The following is a 16,800-nucleotide window of genomic DNA, read 5'->3' on the forward strand; positions in this document are numbered from 1 at the left end:
GATTTGGGAACGAAATCCTTCTTTTCTGGTGCCTAGGCTACATGCACAACCCTTTATTCAATCCCTTACGGTCTCACAAGCGGCGACCGATTTTATAGTCCAATCTTTAATCCTCCTGGCCAATTCTTCTAGAAGATCCGAGAGGGATCATACTTGCGAGAAATCTGAAGCAGCTTCTGTTTATTTTCTTTACCATAGCCATCGTAAATATTCTAAAATCCAGCTGCATCTCCTTTATAAGTGAAAGGATCATACAGTCCAGCCTTCTGGGTGGCATTAGCAATTGCCCAAGTCGTGTCCTCGATCCACTTGAACACAGCCTCGTTGTGCTCATCGCCACTCCACTCAATAACCTCTGCCCAAGCAATGTACGTGCCCTTCTTCTCAACATCCAAACCTAGAGCATTGCCTCCTGGGTTGTACTTCTTAGAAGCTTCAGTCCAGAGAGAGCCGACAGGCTGCTAGTCAACAGTGATGAGCACACGGTTCTCAGCGGGGAGGACCTTGTACAAGTCGGAAAGTGCGTTCAGAAAGCCATCGTTCACTATCTGGCTTCCTTCGAGTAGCTCTTTATATGTTTTACCCGTAGTGGTACTGGCGATGAACTGGTCGTTGATCCTGGAGTTGACGAGCTGGCCAGTCTTACCCGAGAACTGAGCAAGATTCTTTTTCTCAAACGTGTTAGAAATAGCTGGGAGATCGAAGATTGGTCTAAAGCAGTCAGGTTCCGAATCTGAATCGCTGTTGCAGAAGACGATTGCACTACTAATAGTTGTCTCCTTATTGACTGCAATTACTTAAGGAACGACATGTGCAAGAGGGTTATTATTAAAAGCTAAGAAATTTACTATAACCTGCCTAAAAGCTTAATTATTAAGCTAGTATTAATATAATATTTATAGTTATTTAAAGCAGGCTTTTAATTAGCTAAAAAGAAGTAAAAGCTAGTATATTACTAATTTATTATATTACTAATATAAGTTAATTAATAAAAAAGCTAGAGTTAACTTTAAGTAAGTTTATTTAAAGTTTAGCTATAGTTTAAAAAGGTTAAGTATAAATATTAAAATAAACTTAAAAAAAAAAAAAAAAAAAAAAAAGCTAGGGCTTATATAATATAAAAAAAAAGCTTTCTTTTTTATATTAATAAAAGATAAGTTATAGTTTTAAAAAGCTAGCTATATAAAAGCTATTTATAAAATAAATAAAATTATAATTATATTAAATATATATTATATAATTAAAAAATTATTATAAAACTTAAAAAAGTTAAAAAAATAATAAGTTAAAATCTTTAATATAATAATTAAAGTTTTAAATAAAAAAATTAATTTATATTAAGTTTATATTTATAAATTATATAAAATATTATATTAAGTATATTAATTTAAAGTTATATCTTTTAATAGTTAATAGTATAAGTAAGGCTTATTAAAGTAAAAAAATATTATTTAAAAAAATATATTAATAGCTAGTAAGTTAAGTTTTATTTACTATTAAGTAAATATATATATACTTAAATAGCTTATAGTATTATAAGCTAGGCTTATAGTAAGTTATAAGTTTATATTATAAGCTATATTATAAGGCTTATAATATTAATAAAGTTAAAGTATAAGCTATTTAATAATTAATAAAATAAATAAAATATATATAATATAAATACTTTTACTTATTAAATTATAATATAATTTCTTTTTTTTTATTAATTTTATTTTTAAAACTTACTTATTTATTTTTTACTTATATTATTTTAATAAGTTCTTAACTTAAACTTATAATATTTTTACTTAATTATTAATATTATATTAAAATTTAAAGCTACTTATAACTATTATATATAAGTAATTTTAATTAAAAATATTAGTTTTATTATTATATTATATAGTTATTATAAGCCTTAAGGCCTAACTGCTAGGCAGGCAGTAGTACAGTATATACTACTATTAGGGGCAGGCTCCTAATTAGCCAGAGATAGGCTAGGGTTAGTATACTACTAATATACTATACTACTAGTTCTAGTTAGCTAATAAGAATACTAAAGCTAACCTTAAGTAAGTCTTTAAGTCGCTATTAGCTAAGCTACAGGTTAAGAAAGTTAAGTATAGGTAATAAAATAAAGAATCTATATTAATATAGATATATATATATAAGAGGTAAAAGAGGTAAAAGAAATAAAAGAAATAAATTAAGTTAAGCTAAACTAAAGTAAAAAGAGCTTAAAAAAAAGAAAAAAGAAAGAAAAAAGAAAAGAGAAAAATATAAAATACTAGTAATTTAATTAATATATTAGTAGGATTAGCTAAAAAAAAAAATTAAAATAGCTCCTAAAGCTGCTAAGAAGCAGGCTCCCTATAGGCAGATTAAACCCTAGGCCTCTATACCTAACCCTAACCTCTAACTAAACTAGCTATAAAGTACTAGCTTCTTAATAGCTAGAAAGCCGCTTTAGGTTAAGAGAATTAGTAATTTTAGTATATATAGCTTAAGCTATCTTATTATATCTTATTATAGTCTATAGCAGCTAGCCTTAAGGTCCTATCTTATAGCTTAAAGTCTAGCTTACTATCTCTATATATTACTAAGGGAGGCAGGCCTACTATAATAAGGATAGGCTCTTATAGCTTTATAGAAGTATAGCTTAAGCTTTTAGTCTTAGTTAGGCTATAGCTTAAAAAAGCTAGCTATATAAAAAGAAAAAGAAAGAGAAAAAGAAAAAAAAAGGAAAAAAAAGAGAAAGTAAAGTAAATCTAGGTAAAGTAGCTATAAACTATAACTAGATAATTTACTAACCTTTACCTAGTATTAATAGTATATAATAAGGTTAAAAAAGAAAATATATAATTTACTAATATACTATAAAAAACTATACTTTTTAATATTATAAGTCTTATATTAACCCTAAATTAAAGTACTAGTAATAGTATAGCCTAAACTACTAGTAAGGCAGTAGCTAATTAGAATTATAATATAAGTATAAGTAAGTACTATAAAAAGAAGGTATAGTTTAAAAAAAGTATATAGAAAAGAGATAGAAAGAGAGAAAGAGAGAGTTAGCTATAATAAGTTATTAAAAATATATATTATATATACTATTAGCTTACTATAGAAAGCTATACTTCCTAATACTATAAGTCTTATATTAACCTTAAGTTAAGGTACTAGTAATAGTATAGCTTAAATTACTAATAAGGTAATAGCTAATTAGGATTATACTATAAGTATTATAAAAAGAAGGTATAATTTAAGAAAAGTATATAAAAAAGGAAAAGAAAGAGAGAAAGAAAGAAAAAGAGAAAAAGAGAAAAAGGGAAAGAGAAAGAAAAAAAAAGAAAGAAATAAAAAGAAGTTAAATCCTAAGAAGTAAAGTAATATTAAAGGCTGCTAATTATAAAAAAGGAGGCTTTATATAGCAAGATTAAACTATAAGTAAGAAGTTAAAGAGGTAATAAGGCCTAAAAAAAACCTAAAAAAAGCAAAGCAGCTCCTAAAGCTATTAATAAAAAAGCTCCTTATAGTAAGATTAAACCCTAAGCCTCTATACTTAACCCTAACCTCTAACTAACCTAGCTATAAGATACTAACTTACTAATAGCTAGAAAGCTGCTTTATAGCAGGAATATTAGTAATTTTAATATATATAGCTTAAGCTATTTTACTATCTTATTATAGTCTATAGTAGCTAGTATTAAAGACTTATAGCTTAAGGTCTAGTTTACTATCTCTATTATTAGCTATATAACTAGGAAAGCTAGGTTAATTAGGTTATTTTACTTTAGTATTACTTAAGTAGGCCTACTATAAGAATAGGCTTTTATAGCCTTATAAAAGTATAGCTTAAGCTCTTAGTCTTAATTAAGCTATAGCTTAAAAAAGCTAGCTATAACCCTAAGCTAGCTATATATATATATATATATAAAAAGAAAGAGAAAAAAAGAGAAAAAGAAAGTAAGGTAAATTTAAATAAAGTAGCTATAAACTATAATTAAATAGTTTACTAACCTTTACTTAATATTAATAGTATATAGTAAGGTTAAAAAAGAAAGTATATAATCTACTAATATACTATAAAAAACTATACTTCCTAGTACTACAGGTCTTATATTAACCCTAAGTTAGAAGGCTAGTAATAGTATAGTCTAAACTACTAGTAAGGCAATAGCTAATTAAAATTATAGTATAAACTCTTAAAGTAAGTCTTAGGTATTTATAGAAAGAGGGTATAGTTTAAGAAAAGTATATAGTAAAGAGATAGAAAAAAAGGGAAAAAAAAGGAAAAAAAGAAAGGAAAGAAATAGAAAAAAAAGAAAGGAGATAAAAGATAAAGAAAAGAGGGATAACCCTAACTAATAGGATATATATAATATATATATAATATATATAATAAATATAAACTATATAGAACAGAAAGGAAAGGTAAGCTCTTTCTTAAGTAAGATATAATATAAAATAAAAGCCAGGCTATAGCTTTAAGAGGCTAGCTACTTTACTAAAGGAAGCTAATAAAAAAAGCTAAAAAAGAAAAAAAAGTATATAGCTTATTAATTAGCTTACTATAAAAAGAAAGCTATACTTCCTAATACTATAAGTCCTATATTAACCTTAAATTAAGGGGCTAGTAATAATATAATTTAAATTACTAGTAAAACAGTAGCTAATTAAAATTATAATATAAACTCCTTAAATAAATCTTAGGTATTTATAAAAAGAAAAATAGGCAAGCTAGTAAGCAGCTTTCTTAAACTATAGCCTAAGCTATATAGTCCTATTAGGCTATAGCTTAAGAAAGCTAGCTATAAAAAGAGAGAGAAAGAAAAAGAGAAAGAAAGAAAAAGAAAAGAGAGGGAAGGTAAAGGCAGTATATAAGATAATATAATAAAGTAAGCTAAGTAAAGTAATTTTATAACCTAGCTAAATAGGTTACTTACTTACTTAAATAAACCTACTAATAATAAGTAATAAAGAAAGCTAAAAAGGAAAATATATAATCTATTAACTTACTATAAGAGCAAAGCAGTACTTCCTAGTACTATAGGTTCTATATTAACCCTAAATTAAGGTCCTAGTAGTAGTATAATCTAAATTACTAATAAGGCAGTAGCTAATTAGAATTATAATATAATATAAGTAAATACTATAAAAGGAAGGTATAGTTTAAGAAAAGTATATAAAAGAAAGATAAAGAAAGAAAGAGAAAGTTAGCTATAGTAAGTTACTAAAGATATATATTATATATATTATTAGCCTACTATAAAAAGCTATACTTCCTAGTACTATAGGTCTTATATTAACCTTAAGTTAGAATACTAGTAATAGTATAGTTTAAACTACTAATAAGGCAATAGCTAATTAGAATTATAATATAAACCCCTAAGGTAAGTCTTAGGTATTTATAGAAAGTATAGTTTAAGAAAAGTATATAAAAAAAAAAAAGAAAGAAAAAGAAAAAAAGAAATAGCTATAGTAAGTTATTAAAGATATATAATATATATACTATTTACTATATATAGCAGCTGCTACTATCTCTTACCTTTATTTTAGTATTTATCTAGATAATTAATAATTATATAATATATTTTATAGGCTATATCTTATAAATTTAAAAAGAAAAAATAGATAAATAATAGCTTTATTTAGGCTATAACTTACCCCTTCCTTGACTTAATTTTATATTTATATAAAGATTACCCTTTTTTATACTATATATATAGCTTAAATAAAATAGATATATAAATAGTAGTAGACTATAAAAGGAATAAAGTATACCCTAATATTATTATTAAAGGCTTCTATCCTATCCTATTATTATAATCTACAGTACTTTTATACTAGCTAACTACTACTACTACTTACCTTTAGTAAGCAGTAACTATACTAGAGGCTATTATTATACTATAAAGACCTTATCTATAATATTAATATAATAGCTAGTAAATACCTTTATATAAACTAGACTATAATACTTTATAATAAGCTAGAAAGTAAAAAGGTATTAATATTAGCCTACTAGCCTATAATTATAAAGGCAATTAATAAAAAAGAAGTTACTTTTAGAGATATTAAGGTTAAATATAGTATATACTAGCTACTAACTACCTTATTTCTATAGAAATATATAATAGACCCTAATTTTTAAGAGACTTATATAGTAGTTATTATCTTATATAAGTATATATTTAGGGCTAGCTATATATAATCCTAGCTTAACTATTTTAAGAGTATAAGTAACTTTAAAAGATACTCTCTTTAATATACTATATATAAAGTAGCTTACTTTTACCTATACCTAGCCTATTAGTATCTATTTTACAGACTACTTATACTAACTAATATACCTAATATAATATAAATCTTAAGGGTTACTATAAATAGTAATAGGATTATTAATAGGTATAAGGACTATAGGTACGCTAAGGCCTTTATTAATATCTATAATTAAATTTAAATATTACTTAACCTCTTTAATAAGCTAAAGCTATACTTTATTATTAAAACAGAGGACTATATTAAGTTATACTATAGTAAGGTAAATAAATTAATATAACTAACCTTAACTTAAATACTAAAAGATATCCTTTAGTTTATTAAAAAGTATTATAAGGAGGTAAATAGACTTAAGATTTCTAATAATATATAGGTCTTTAATAAACTAAGCTTAACCTATTTCTAGCTATTAAAAAGGGATAATATAGAGTAAGTACTTTTTAATAGGGTTAAGTAAGTACTTTAAGTTAAGTAAAAGATAGAAGAAAGGAAGCAGTAAATTAGATATACTAGTACTTAAGCTAGATAAAAGGGAAATATAATAAAAATAAAGTTACTTATAGGTATTATATCTATATATACTAACCTATACTTTTAGTTAACAGTACTATAATTATATTTTATATTTCCTATAAATTTAAGGTTTTATATTTATCTAGTCTTAAGTAGCTTTAATACTATAAATATACCTCTTATATTAGTTACTTTTAGCCTTTTAAAACTATAGCCTAAGCTATTAGCTATCTCAGGCTATAGCTTAAAAAGGCTAGCTATAAAGCTACCTAGCTATAAAAGGAAAGGAGAAAGGGGAAAAGGAGAAAAAGAGAGTTAAGTTTAGTAAAGTAAATTAGAAGTAAATAACTATATAATACTTTATATACTTAAATAAATATACTTTATATATTAAGCTTATTAATATAAAAAAAGATAGTATATATTTAGTTAATATATAATAAAGAGAAATAATTATCTTATAGTAATATAAGCTAATAGTAGTATAGGCTAAATTACTATTTTAATAAGAGCTAGTTAGAGATATAGTATTAACTCTAAGTAGGTAATAAGTTAAAATTAGTATAATAAGCTATATATTAACTTTAAAGGGAGCAGGCTAGTAGTAATATAGCTTAAATTACTAGTTCTATTACTAACTAATATATTATATTACTAATCTTTTTTTATTTCTATTTATTTATTACTTATATTTTATAAGGCCTTTAAAGAGTATTAATATCTTTATACTAAAGCTAACTCTGCTAACCTAGTATATTATATACTTATAAAGTAATACTGCCAGTTCCTAGATTTTTTTAAAACCTAGATTTATAATAAAATAATAAAAAAAGTAGTTAAAATAGTATATATCTTTAGGCATTATATAAAATACTAATCTTAAATAATAAGGAAATTTAAATAAATAACTTTAAATTTAATATATTTCTATTAAACTTAAAATATAAAAGAAGTTTAGGAACTAGTATAACTATTCTTATAATATCTAATATATAAAGTCTTAAAGAAGTTTAAGAACTAATATAATTATTTTTAAAATATTTAATATATAAGATCTAGTAAATAAAAGATTATATTAAAATATAAAAAAAGTTTAAAAACTAATATAACTATTCTTAAAATATTTAATATATAAGATCTAGTAAATAAAAAATTATATTAAAATATAAAAAAAGTTTAAAAACTAATATAACTATTTCTAAAATATCTAATATATAAAGTCTTAAAGAAGTTTAGGAACTAGTATAACTATTCTTAAAATATTTAATAAGTAAGATTTAGTAAATAAAAGATTATGACCTTTACTGCTAGGCGTCTTAGGGATAGGGTTAGGCTTAGGTTATAGCGTAAGGATAAATAATAAAAGGTAGGTTATTAAAGTAAAAGTCAATAGCCTTAAATATTTATATAAAGTAAGTAGTACTAAAAGTTTTTAACCCTAGGGTATAAACTAAGGTTATTATTTAAAGAAAGTAGCCTATATATTTTAACCCTAAGGTATAAATTAATAATTACTAAGTTAAGTCTCTAAATAAATATATTATATTATTTATATAATATAATATAATATCTTTATACCCTAGGGTATAAAATCTAAAGTTACTAATCTATAATTAAGGTAACTTATATAATATTTCCTATTATTATATACTATATACTATAAGATCTTAAGATATATTATTATTATATAATTATTATTTAATATAATTATAGTAAAATACTTTCTCTTAAGTAATATAGTAAGCTTTACTTCTCTATATAGCTATTAAGAATTATAGATATAATTATAATATAATAAAAGCAAGCTATATATTATATATAGTAGCATTACTATTAGTAATTATTAATATTATTACTAAGGTTAGTATCTTTTATAAGGAGATAACTAGAATAATAAGAATTAGTACTATCTAATAATGCTCTTATTAGGTAGGTAAGGGAAGCAGACTTATTTATAAATTCTTAGATAATAATAAGGAAGAAGTACCTTACTTAAAGCAAGTTTAGGTTTAGCCTACCTTATATACTATTAGTAATCCTTTATTTTATATATTTATTATATATATAAGATAAAGAGGTATATAAAAATAAATATATATAGCTAACTTTAGTAATAAAAGACTCTTATTTACTTAAGTTAAAGTATATAAAAGAATAATAGGATAAAGTAATATAAGATATTTAATTATATCTTTAGGAAATAGTAAACCTAATATTAAACTAAATAGATTATAAAAATATTATTAGTATAGATCTTAATATATTATAGATAATTAAAATAAGGGTAGCTTAACTAGGATTATATATTTATTTCTAGCTATTTTAAGTTAAGTCTGGCTTTTATTTTATTTTTAAGTTTATAGTAGAACTTAAAAGACCTTCTAATTGTTACGACCCAACAGGCCTCCACATGCACCTTATATTTTTTACTAATCAGTGACGTTCCCGCTGAAGATGATCAGCGCTAAGCCTCCATGATCATGACTAATCTAATACGATCAGTACTGATTAATCCGGATTAGCACTAATCCTATAATAACCTTACTGATTACAACCAGTAGCTTAAGTATATATATATATTTACTTAGCAGTAGATAGAACTTAGCTTACTAGCTATTAATAAGACTTCTTTACCTTAATAAGCCTAATCTGTACTATTAATTATTAAGAGACATGATACCCTAACGTGCTTAGTATAACGCCCTATGCAGTCTGCAAATATAAACCTAGTACAGACTAGTTTACCTGTTTGGAAACCCCAACCGTTACACTAATCCTAGCTAACCTTGCTTTAAGTATAAAATAATTATAACTAGCTTATATATTTACCTTTCTATATCTATTTACATTTATTACTAGAACAAGGCCTTACCTTTTTTTATATCCTATCTTATAAAATTTATTAGTTTATTTTAATAGGATACTAAGTTCTAAGTTAAGTAAGACTTATTTTTAAGCTATTTTTAGATAGTAAAGTAATTACTAAAGAACTTTATTAATTACTTAATAGTAATAGATATATCTATAATAGTCTAATATATTTTTATATTACTGCTATTAGGCAGTCTATTTCTATAAAGTACTAATATAATCTTTTTTATATTAGTAAATAAGAAGAGCTCCTTTAAATGCTTTTAGGTTTATCTTACTATAATACTTCTACTAGGTTAAATATAGCTAGGATTTATATTATTCTTTCTATTATTAATACTATCTTAAAGATAGAACGGGTTATTATTATTATTATTTTCTACATTATAGCTATTATATAGATCTATCTTAATAATAAGACATTAGACTAGTTAGGCAATAGGTTATACTATACTAAAATCGTACTAATTACACTAAAACTTATATAGCTAATATAATCTTACCTAGAACTTATTCTTACTATAGTATATCTTATAAGCTTCCTTTATTATTTACTTTCTTATTTTATTTTTACTTATAAATAGCTACTAAAGTAGCAGAACCCCCTTAGCAAGTTGCAGATTTATTATATTATTATTATTACTTTCCTTAATAATAACTAGCTAAGACTAAATAAGGTATTAGCTAAATATAGATTTATATTATATTAAAGGTAACTATAAGAATTCTACTATAATCTGGCCTTAAAGTATCTTATAGACTGCTATAAACTTATTTATAAAAAGCGTTATATTATTATTATTACCTAGCCTGCCTATTATAAATAATACTATAAAGGTTAATGTAAAGTGTTTAAAGTTATTTAGTTAAAACCTAGGGTTAAAAGATACCTATAAGAAAAGAAGGGAAAAAGGGAAAGATAATAATTAAACTCTCTTATTATATTAATATATAGTTAGCTTATTAATAATACTTAATTTATATAAGAGTCTTAGCCTAGTTTAGTAAGGATATTAAATAATTACTGCCCCCTAGTCTAATTACAGTCCTTATAATAGATAATAATCCCTATAAAGCATTTAACTAGTATTATAGTCTTCCCCCCCTAATTCTAGGTAAGATTTAAGCAGCTTCTTTTATACTTAAAATATATATATATTATTTTAGATTATTAAGATTATTAGAACTCTAGTCTTTATATATTTCTAGACTAAATTATTTATATAATAGGAATTCTACTAAAACTAGGATAGTTTTATTATTACCTATTTATTTAGTATATATATAAGAGGCTAGTAACTAGGATAAGATAGTAATATTATTATTATTAATAGTTACTAAGGCTAAATAGCTAAATAAAAGGGAAAGAATAGATAATAAGGCAGATAAGTATAATAAGAGAGAAAAAAAAAAGATATACTTTAAAGATAAGGACTCTATCTAAGAGTAAGTATAAAAATATTAAATCCTAATAGCTTATATACTTACTAATACTCTAATTTCTATATAGAGCTTAAGAAAGAATAAGTACTTAAATATAAAGTATATAAAAACCCTTTATACTATTTTTATATAAGGCAAGCTAAACTAAAAAGTAAAAGAGAATTATTTACTAATCCTCTATAGTTAAGCTAATATATTAAGGATAATAAAGTATTTTTAGTAATAAGGTTAGTTAATTAACCCTAAGGCCCCTGAAGAATTACCCTTTTTTAATAAATAGCTTTTAGTTAATTAAGGGAGCCTGGTAGAGGTTATAGCTAGCTAATATTACATTAAGGCTCTAGAGGCCTATATATAAGAGACAGGTGTTAATAAGGAGGAGCTATAGTAAACCTGTAAATTTTATAATAAGGATACTTTACTATTAAACTTGAATTTTAAGCTTTAGGTTAACTAATAGGATCTAGGTATAGCTAATAGCTATAGTTAGGTATAGATATAAGTAGCTACAGTATTTAGCCAAAACCCTAATTTATTTTATAAGAAAGCTGCCTAGGTTAAAGACTAGATAATTAATATCCTGTAGCTAGGTAATAATAAATATTTCCTTACTTATTATCTAGCTATAATTTAAAGAAATAAGAGATAGAAAGAAATAGCTATATAGTAATATAAGATATTTATTAGTAAAGCTACTTTTAAAATCTTAATATAAGACTAGATAATTAGTTATAGAATTAATAATATAAGTAAAATAAGATTAGTAATAGTCTATCTTATTAACTAATAAAAGCTATATATATAATACTAGTTTATAATATTCTATAATATATTACAGATACTATTTTAATTTCCTAGTAATATAGCTAATAAAATAGAGCTAGTAAACTAGAAAAAGATATTAGAGTTCCTTAGCCTAAACTATATAGATAATTACGTCTAGATACTTTTCTACCTACCTTTATTATTATTATTATTAGTTATAACTTAAAATACTAAGTACTAACCTGGCTTCCTTACTATAATAAATAATATAAGATATAAAGAGATTTATAGTAAGATTCTTATAACCTCCTAGTTATAATTTACTAATATCTACTATCTTATAAGCCTAAGTAAAGATAATAAGAAGGTACTATTTTAGGTTATAAACTATATTATTATATAGTTAAATACTACTTTTATTATAATCTCTAATTAATATAATAATAATAAGCTGCCTCTATAGGCTAATATAGTAGCTATATTAAACTACTACTTTAATTAAGATATCTATAAGGCTAAGAAGAAACTTAGTATCTTTATATAGGAGCTAGACTACTATTATTACAGCTTAATACCTAAAGCAGCTTCTATACTTTTATAATATAAAGTCCTTAATTTTATCCTTTAATATCTTAGTAACTTTAAAAGTTTATTAGTAAAGCTTTATTTAAAGCAAGTACTTAAATAGGTTAATAGTACTTAATATATAAAGCGCTTTATATATAAGATATAAAATAAAGTACTAAAAATAGTCTAGTAATAGGTTAGGGATAACTTTTCTTTATAGTAAATAAAGCAGCCTTATAGCAGTCCTATCTTCTATAGCTAAGCTTATAGTACTAATATAATATCTTTTTACTTTACTTACTTTATTTTAACTAAATTATTAGGAGACTATATTAGAGATAATTTAAAGCTTAAAGCTAATTTAGTTTCTATTATAATAAAGAAGCTTAGGAATAAAGCTTTTAAAGCTATATTAAGTTAATAGCTTACTTAGTATTAGTGCTAATAGTATCTAGATATAGCAGTAATAGTAACTAGACTAAGAGTTTCCTTTAACCTGTATAAGGAATAAGTAGTTTTAGTATAGGAAGAAATAAAAAAAATAGGCTATAATAATAGTAACTCTATTATTAACTATAACTCTAGCCCTAGCTTTTCTAACTCTTCCCCTAACCCTAACCTTAACTCTAGTAAGGTTATATTATAGCTAAAGAGCCCTTAAGATATTAAAATTATTTAAAACCTGCTACTAGTACTTATAAGAGCTAAGTTAAAGATAGGTAAGGAGTAGTATCCTCTTAATAAGCTAAAGCAGTATTATTTACTAAAGTTAAGGCTACTAGGGTAGTAATATATATTAGGTAAGTTAGATATAAAGGTATTATAAGTAGGCATTCCTTTTTCTTTAAGGTATCCTAGATTAAGAGAAAGTAATAGAATAATAGTAATAAGTATAATATCTTTATAGCCTACTATTTTTATATTAAGGTAAGCTAGAGTTTCTAGGGCTTTATTATTATCTTCTTTATTTTCTATTTATATAATATAAAAAAAGCCTATATAGTTATATAGAGTTAAAGTAAATTAGTACTATAATAAGAATATATATTAGTTTAATAAAAAAGCTTAGTAATTATAACTTACTTATATTATTAATATAATTAGTTAAGGCTATAATATAATTATAACTATCTATATAAATATAATTAATAAAAAGCAGTACTTAAATTAACTTTTACTAAACTTAAGCTTATTTTATAAATCTTTTTAACCTTAGGGTATAAGTAGTTTTATACTTTTAGTTAATATAATTATAGCTTTTATAGAAATAAATATAAATAGGGATAATATAATTTAAAGCTTACCTTTATAGTAAATTTATATATAGCTTATAGTAGTCTCTTAAAGATCTTGCTATTATTTCTATAGGTATATAATATAAGTAATATATATTTATAATATAGTTTATTACCTAGTTATATAGTGCTTTTAATTACTAATTAATAGTCTATTTAGATTTAAAGAATAGTATTTTATATTAATTAGTATACTAAATAAATATTAATATAATAGATAAGTATAATATTTTATTAAAAGTAATTATAAAACTAGATAATTATATCCCTATAAGTACTACTAAAGAAAGTAATAATAATAGTATTAAAAGCTTTACTAGTATTAATTTTATTAATAAACTTTATATAAATTTTAATAAACTTAATAAATATAATATAAGAATAGCTATTAAGCTTTAAGCTATAAATAAAAATGACTTTAAGATTAATTATTTTAAAAAAAGCTTTAAGATAAAATATTAGTATATAAACTTACTGCTTTAACTAACTTCTTATAACAATCTGGCGACGATGTCTGTTAGACCTTATTGAGCATTTTTATAACAATCTGGCGATAATATCTATTAGACCTTATTAAGCATTCTTACTAAAACTGTAAATATGCTAATAAAGACAGGGAGTAGACCTTATTAAAAAAATCATTTATAGATATTATTAACATTTTTAAGGCTAAAATAGAAAATATTTATAGGAAAATAAAAAGAAGGGATATAAATTTAATTTTAAAAAGGTTTTACTATTTAATTATTAAATAATAAGGCGTTATAATAAGGTTTATTATTTAAGGAAAGTTATAATAAAGTTTAGTATCTAGTATTATAAGTAGCTTAATGCAAGAAAATATAGGGTTTAAATAAAAAGCAATAACTACTAAAATAAAGCAGCTCTAAGCTATTAGTTATTAAAATAGCAATATAGTTATAGAAAGTGCAGAGAGGATATTAACTTAATAATATATATAATATATATAAGAGAGAACAAGTATCACTATTATGGAACTATTTATTTATATATTAAAGTTACTATTTATTATATATAAGGTTTATAAGCTTAGCTATGTAGCTAATAAGATTCCCAGGCATTTAAAGTAAAAATATCTAAAAATTACAGCTAGTTAGATTAATAAGATTACTAAGGCAGTAAATGCTATACTAGGGCTTGTCTATAAATAGGATAAGCTATATAATTTCTAGTTCCTAGATATATTAAATAAAGCGATTCTATATCTTAAACCGCTAAGAAGGGGCATATAAGGCTATTTAATATATAGCTATTTTGTTTCCAATTAGTGAGGTATATAAGTATACTATTATAAAAAGTATAGTTAGGAGAACGATTAGAAGAAAGGAGGAAATATAAAAAAGAAGCTAGAGCTGCCTAAAGAGACTCTATAGATAGAAAGTATATATTATTAGCGATTTTTTAAGTAACGCTAAGCAAGTAGGTAGTTTTAAGTATATAAGGATAATAAGTTAAAGGTTTAAATAGCTATTAATCATAAACTAAGAGAGGATATTATAAAAAGACTAATACAGGTTTACTAAAAATAAGTTAATAAGTTCAATACTACTAAAGAGGATAAGATTAAGGTTACTAATAAGAAGAAAGAGCTAAGTATATAGCTTAAAAGGATAGGCTAGGCAGACTACTTATAAAAGTTTAAGGTAAAGAAGGATTTATTACTACTAGCTGCCTTAATATAAAAGGATAAGCTAGTATTATAAGTAATATATAATATATTTAATTAATTAGCTAATTATATAAAGGCAGTAGCAGTACTAAGTATAGTTAGACTAGCTACACTATATTAGATTAAGCGGAAAGAGATCTACATTAAGCCAAGCAAGCCATTTAATAATTAACTAGAAGATAAGTCATAGGCTTAGTATAAGGGCTACTAGATAATAATACTACGTATTTAGTATTATATAGACAGTTAGCAAGACAAAGACCGACTGCTATATAAGCTAACTATCCGGCAAGGTAACTTATAGGACAAGTTTATAGAAGCTGCTGAAGCTATTATTACAGGGCATATAAGGGAGAGGGGGTTAACTAATAAGAAGATAGAGCGGCTATACTTAGATATATTAATTAGTATACTTAATTATTAGTTTAAATAAAGCTATTATAATAGTATCTTACTTAGCGTACTAGTAATTATAGGCATTAATAAAGATAGTAGTTAAATAGAACTGACTGATTATATACTAAAGTATTTAAGTGTAATTAAAGTAGCGTATATATTAGTATTATACTAGTTATAGTATAAGCAAGAGGAGGACATTACTAAGAAGATAAAGACTATAAATAAAGACAAAGCTTATAAAGAGGCAAAAGGGATATATTAAATTATATAAGAAAAGTTATAACAGTTTATAATATAAGTATTAGAAAAGAATAACTTAAAACTAATACTAATAGACTAGATATTTAATATATAAATATATAAAATAAAAATATAATATATAATAACAGTAAGTAGTATAATTAATTAGTAAGGTAAAAAGATTATATACTAGTAAGTAAGATTTATAATAGGCAGCTTATTAAAAATATTCTATTTACTTATATAGGAAGCTAGGTTACTGCTATATAAATTAATAATAGTAAGGGTATATAACTTAAAAGCGCTACCTAAAATTAAGTAAATAAAAATAGAAAATAATTATAATAAAGCTTAAGTAAGTTACTTATTTTTAACTAACTTATATAATAAATAGGTAGTAAAAGGAAAGAACTAAGTACTAAATTAGATTTTAAGATTTAAGAAGTAATAAAAGAAGTAGCTTTTAGAAGGGCTAAATAAATCATACCTATATAATATAAAGGCTATAAAGTCATATAGATAGCTAGTAAAGTAATTTTAAGAAATACTGAATTTACTATAGATTATACTTTATAGTATACTAATATAAATAACTAAAGTAATAGGAGTCTAAATATATAATATAGTAAATAGAGGGATATATAGCATTTTTAGGGTTAGGGTTAGGGTTAGGGTTAGGGTTAGGTTAGGGTTAGGGTTAGGGTTAGGGTTAGGGTTAGGGTTAGGGTTAGGGTTAGGGTTAGGGTTAGGGTT

At 23.4% G+C, this 16,800-nt stretch overlaps 1 protein-coding gene across 1 annotated transcript; it reads right to left on the reverse strand.

Moving 5' to 3' along the window:
* Positions 1-212: 212 nt before the first annotated feature.
* J7337_012144 (uncharacterized protein) lies at positions 213-762 on the reverse strand (the record flags this gene model as incomplete). Its single annotated transcript, XM_044829674.1, has 2 exons — positions 213-461; positions 483-762. Coding segments are annotated over 2 exons (529 nt in total), but the record flags the coding sequence as incomplete, so codon positions are not given.
* Between the last annotated feature and the right edge of the window lie 16,038 nt (positions 763-16,800).

The sequence above is a fragment of the Fusarium musae genome, chromosome 9 (genome assembly GCF_019915245.1).
Source record: "Fusarium musae strain F31 chromosome 9, whole genome shotgun sequence".
NCBI lineage: Eukaryota > Fungi > Ascomycota > Sordariomycetes > Hypocreales > Nectriaceae > Fusarium > Fusarium musae.